This window comes from Erithacus rubecula (genome assembly GCF_903797595.1).
Source record: "Erithacus rubecula genome assembly, contig: scaffold_237_arrow_ctg1, whole genome shotgun sequence".
NCBI classification, from domain to species: domain Eukaryota; kingdom Metazoa; phylum Chordata; class Aves; order Passeriformes; family Muscicapidae; genus Erithacus; species Erithacus rubecula.
The window spans coordinates 92,336-97,948 of record NW_027636085.1 but is presented as its reverse complement, the minus strand read 5'-3'; the positions used below and the strand labels follow the sequence as shown (position 1 = coordinate 97,948).

Here is a 5,613-nt window from a genome sequence, read left to right as displayed (position 1 = left end):
ATAACGGCCGGGTGCTTGACATTCAGCAAAAAGCACACACTAACTAAGAAAACACTTTGTTAAATGCATCAACCTGTTGCATATTCATAGACCTTCATGCATTATTCAAAATCACCCCCCCCCCTCAACCTCCCAATCTGTAAAACAACTTTTTTTTTTTTTTTTCCCCTCTTTGTCTCCTTGTCAGCGCACTCGCTGATAATGGAAATCAATTAATTCCTTCCCTGGAGTTCTGGTGTTGTCACCCGTCTTCATCCAGATGGATTAATCCAAGATTGTGAAGAAAATCCCGATTATCCTTTTACCATTCTCTCGAGTTAGTTACATGAACAAAAGCTTTACATCACTATGTTGTAGTCCAAGAAAAATAGATATGTATCACACTGTTATTTCTAAGGTTTGTTAATAGCAGAACAAAAAGAAACTATATTCACCCAGCAAAGTTTTCCAACACTATACACATATCATTCATTGTAATATTTGCGAAAAGCCAATAATGTAATATGTACCTATAACACTATGGGACACGGGAACTCCCTGTGGGACACGGGGACATCCGACGGGACACGGCCCCGGGACCTCGGGGACTTGGATCCCGCGAGGGGGGGCAGGAGCAGGGGACACACGGGGAGGGACAGGGACGCACGGAAGGGAGCAGGGTCACACGGGGGAGAGGGGGATGGGGACACACGGGGAGGGACAGGGACGCACGGAAGGGAGCAGGGTCACACGGGGGAGAGGGGGATGGGGACACTCGGAGCGGACAGAGACACACAGAGGGACAGAGGGACAGGGACACACAGGTGGGGGGGACAGGGTGGGGGGCAAGGACACACACAGGGAGACGGGGACACACCGGGGCAGGGGCGGGGACACGATGTCACCAGGACGCGCACTGGGACAAAAGCCGGATGCGGTGACACCCAGCGCGGGGCCACCGCGTGACCCGCGGGTGACACCGCCCCGCCTGACCCTTGTCCTGTCCCCAGCCTGTCCCCAGGAGCGGCTCCATGGCGGTGGCCGCCGCGCTGGGTTCTCTGGCCGTGGTGGCCCTGGGCACCTTCTTGGTGGCCCTGCTGCTGCGGTGGCTCTGGGATGCGCTGCTGGCTGTCACCCGATTCCGGGCCACTTGTCGCCAGCTGAACAAATTCCCCACCCCGCCATGGCGCAATTGGTTGCTGGGACACACTGGCATGGTGAGGGGACAGGGGTGACACCTGCAGGGACAGAGGGATCAAGGCTGGAGACACCTGCAAAGAAACAATGGGGACAGGGTGGTGACACCTGTGATGGGACAGAAGGAATGATTGGGGTGGTGGCACTTGGGAGGACAGTGAGGATGGGGTGGTGGCACTGGCAAAGGGACAGTGGGGACAGACACACTTGTCCCCAAGGCTGGCAGTGCTCTGAGGGCACACGTGTCCCCAAGCTTGTGCATGTCCCCAATGACACACATGTCCCCTGTTGTCCCCAGGGCCAGAGCACAGAGCAGGGTCTGCAGCAGGTGGATGCCTTGGTGGCCCGGTACCGTCATGGCTGCCTCTGGTGGGGACTTCCCTGGCTGCCCGTCCTGCGCCTCTTCCACCCCAGCACCCTCCGGCCACTCCTCAGTGCCTCAGGTAGGACACGAGACACCAGATGGGTCCCCAGGGCCACCCATGGGTGTCACTGCACCTGGCACAGAGACCTGGCAGTGCCCAGGCAGTGGCCACCAGCCCAACCCCACAGGTCCCCAGAGGTGTCACCATGGCCAGGCCAAACACCACCCCAGAGTGGCCACCAACCTGTCCCTGAGGTTCCCTAAGGCCGTGGGTGCCGGGAGAGGGTCCCCACTGTGGGTTAAGGGGTGCAGACAGGGTGCCTCATCCCAGTGTCCCCACCCCAGTGAATCCCTGCCCACCCCATCCTTGTGTGTTGCAGCTTTCGTGGCCCCCAAGGATAAAACCTTCTATGGCTTCCTCAAGCCCTGGCTTGGTAAGTGGAGGGGGTTGGGTGGGGACAGCACTTCTGGGTGTCACACGGGTCGGGACAGCACCTCCGGGTGTCACACGGGTGGGGACAGCAGCCCTGGGTGCCCCTGATGGATCCAGGTGTCGTAGGGGAGGACACAGCAAGTTTTGGGGACAGAACCATTGGGCACCCGCAGTGGATCCGGGTGTGTCACAGGGGCAGTGGGTGACCCGGACACACGCTGGGTGCCCCCAGGATGTACCCGGGTGTGTCACAAGGGCAGTGGAGGGCAGGACACCCCCTGGGTGCCTTGGGCCGACCCCACTGTTCCCTCCCCAGGGGAGGGGCTGCTGCTGAGCAGTGGGCAGCGCTGGGCACGGCACCGGCGGCTCCTGACCCCCGCCTTCCACGGGGATGTTCTCCGGGCTTACCTGGGAATCTTCAACCAGAGCACCTGCGTGCTGCTTGTGAGAGATCCGAGTCCCCACTGCACCCCAAATCCTGACCTACACCCCAAATCCTGACCTACACCCCAAATCATAAGTGCTGCACCCTATATCCTGACTTCTGCCCCTAACTCTGACCTGCATCCCAAACCCTAAGTCCTACACCCAAAATTCTGTCCTGCACCCCAAATCCTGACCTGCACTCCAAACTCTTACCCGCATCCCAAACTCTGAGTCCTGCACACAAAATTCTGTCCTGCATCCACTGCTGCACCCTGAGTCCTGTCCTAAACCCCAAATCCTGTCCTGTCCCATACCCCAAACCTGCCCCCAAACCCAACTCCACCTCTTGTTCATCACCACATCCCTGTCCCACACCCCCACCCCAATTCTTGCCCCTCTACCACCCTGTCCCACCCCTCAATTTATCCCCTGCCCCTGTCCCTGTTCAGTCCCTGACCCCATCCATCCCCCCAGGACAAGTGGGGGGCAGCAGCAGCGGCCGCTGCTGGGGGGCTGCTGGAGATGGAGGTGCTGCAGCCCCTGAGCCTCCTCACCCTGGACACGCTCCAGAAGTGCATCTTCAGCCATGAGAGCCAGGAGTGAGTGCCACCTGTCTCCACTGGCCAACCTGGGAGCCATGGTGACCCCACCATCATCCCTGTTGGCCATGCTGGTGGCCCCAATGGCCCTGCCATTGTCTCTGTTTGCCATGCTGGTGGTCCTAATGGCCAGCCATGGTCTCTGCTGGCCATACTGGTGTCCCCAGGGCCCTGCCATGGTCTCTGTTTGCCATGCTGGTGGCCCTAATGGCCAGCCATGGTCTCTGCTGGCCATGCTGGTGTCCCCAAGGCCCTGCCATGGTCTCTGTTGGCCATGTGGCCCCAATGGCCCTGCCATTGTCTCTGTTGGCCATGCTGATGGCCCTAATGGCCCTGCCATGGTCTCTGCTGGCCATGCTGGTGGCCCCAATGGCCCTGCCATGGTCTCTGTTGGCCATGCTGGTGGCCCTAATGGCCCTGCCATTGTCTCTGCTGGCCATGCTGGTGGTCCCAATGGCCCTGCCATTGTCTCTGTTGGCCATGCTGGTGTCCCCAATGGCCCTGCCATTGTCTCTGCAGGCCATGCTGGTGGCCCTAATGGCCCTGCCATGGTCTCTGCTGGCCATGCTGGTGTCCCCAAGGCCCTGCCATGGTCTCTGCTGGCCATGCTGGTGACCCCAATGTCCCTCAGTGTCCCTGGTTCCCACAGGCAGCCCAGCGAGTACATCCAGGCCATCCTGGAGCTGAGCTCATTGGTGGTCCGGCGCCAGCTCCAGCCACTTCTCCACCCATGGTGGCTGTACAGGCTCTCCTCTGATGGCCGGCGCTTCGCCCGCGCCTGCGCCACTGTCCACGCCTTCACCACTGACGTGGTGCAGCGCCGGCACCGTGAACTCGCCCGCCTGGGCCACCAGGCCTGGCTGAATGGCCACCAGGGACGCAGCATGGACTTCATCGACCTCCTGCTGCTCACCAAGGTGGGCGTGGGGTGGTGGTCAGGGGGACATGGAGGTGGTTGAGAGGGTGGTGGTGGCCATGGGGAAATGATGGTGGCCATAGGGTGGTGGCCATGGAAGGATTGGCCATAGACCGGTGGCCACAGGCAACAGTGGTGGCCATTGACAGCATTGACCATAGAGCGGGTAGCCAGTGGGATAGTGGTGCCTGTAGGGCGGTGGCCATGGAAGGGATTTGGCCATAGACCGGTGGCCCCAGGTGGCCCATGGCTCACCTTGACTCCCGCAGGACGAGGACGGCCACACCCTGTCAGACGAGGACATCGCGGCCGAGGCTGACACCTTCATGTTTGAGGGTGAGCACGAGCTCCCAGGTGCCACTGGGGCAGAGCCACTCCAGTGTCCCCTCACTCATCCCATGTCCCCACAGGCCATGATACCACGGCCAGTGGCCTGGCATGGCTCTTCTATAACCTGGCTGGCCACCCTGAGCACCAGGAGCAGTGCCGCCGAGAGGTCCAGGAGCTCCTAGCTGGCCGGGACACTGCAGACATTGAATGGTGAGATGTCCCCAGGGCCACCCCTGGCTGTGTGGCCAGGGAACACGGTGTCACTCCTGCTTGTCCCCAGGGAGGACCTGTCCCAGCTGCCCTTCACCACCATGTGCATCAAGGAGAGCCTGAGGCTGCACCCTCCTGTCACTGCCGTGTCCCGGCGCTGCACCGAGGACGTCCCCCTGCATGACGGCCATGTCATTCCCAGAGGTATGGCGTGGCCAGTGTGTCCCCAGTGTCACCACCCACTGCTGTCACCTGCTGTCCCTAAAGTGGCCATTCCCATCCTACCAGGGGTCATCTGCCTGATGAGCATCTACGGGACCCACCACAACCCAGAGCTCTGGCTCGAGCCTGAGGTATTGCCACCTTACGAGGTGTCCCTGTCACCATGGTGGTGACAGCTGCGTCCTCACAGTGTCACTGTCACCCCAGGTGTTCAATCCCCTGAGGTTCAGCCCAGAGAACAGCAAGGGACGGTCTCCGTCCTCCTTCATCCCCTTCTCTGCTGGCCCCAGGTATGTGGTGGGGTGGGAACAGGAGTGTCCCCAAGTGCCACTGCCATCCCTGGCTGGGATCACAGTGGGGTGACAGTGACAATGGGGATGTGGTGGCAGGAACTGCATCGGGCAGAGCTTTGCCATGGCTGAGATGAAGGTGGTGGTGGCACTGACACTGTCCCGGTTCGTGCTGCGGAGGGACACAGCGAGGCCACCCCCGCGCCGCAAGCCCGAGCTGATCCTGCGAGCCGAGGACGGGCTCTGGCTGCTGCTGGAGCCACTGGTGGGAGTGGCCTGAGGGACACGAGTCACCAGAACATGGGGACATCCCGCCAGGCAGGTGTCACACCCAGGGGAAGAGCAGTGAATCAACGGTAGCGTGAAGGGGACAACATTGTGGTGGCGGTGGGGATGTGTTCTCCTTGTGTTTAAGTTTAGGATAAATTTGGGGAAAAAGAGCTCTAAAGGGCTCTCCCCCCCCTTTTTTTTTTTACAATTTTTTTTTTTACTGAGTTTAGAAAGAATTGTTTTTCTGGTGAAAATGGAAAAAACTTTTTTATTAGCAAAAATACAAAAAAAACACTTTCCAACTTAAACCCAAAAAACACTAGCTTAAATAAAACTGTTTAAAAAAAAACCTGGCAGCTGCACAAAAAAAAGCAAAA

General features: G+C 59.5%; 1 protein-coding gene across 1 annotated transcript; it reads left to right on the top strand.

Moving 5' to 3' along the window:
- Positions 1-991: 991 nt before the first annotated feature.
- Positions 992-5,344, top strand: LOC306815805 (ultra-long-chain fatty acid omega-hydroxylase-like). The gene is made up of 12 exons (XM_079332345.1): positions 992-1,196; positions 1,475-1,619; positions 1,921-1,974; positions 2,290-2,417; positions 2,874-2,998; positions 3,648-3,915; positions 4,184-4,250; positions 4,325-4,454; positions 4,525-4,658; positions 4,743-4,807; positions 4,884-4,966; positions 5,066-5,344. Exons 1-12 carry the CDS (start codon positions 1,011-1,013, stop codon positions 5,244-5,246), a joined length of 1,566 nt encoding a protein of 521 aa, XP_079188471.1. The 5' UTR covers positions 992-1,010; the 3' UTR covers positions 5,247-5,344.
- The last annotated feature ends 269 nt before the right edge of the window (positions 5,345-5,613 follow it).

Excerpts from the sequence above, each read along its gene's own strand:
- LOC306815805 (XM_079332345.1), top strand. The coding sequence starts at position 1,011 with ATGGCGGTGGCCGCCGCGCTGGGTTCTCTGGCCGTGGTGGCCCTGGGC. Across the intron at positions 2,999-3,647 it reads TTCAGCCATGAGAGCCAGGA|GCAGCCCAGCGAGTACATCC; the intron begins GTGAGTGCCACC and ends TGGTTCCCACAG. Across the intron at positions 4,967-5,065 it reads CCCTTCTCTGCTGGCCCCAG|GAACTGCATCGGGCAGAGCT; the intron begins GTATGTGGTGGG and ends ATGTGGTGGCAG.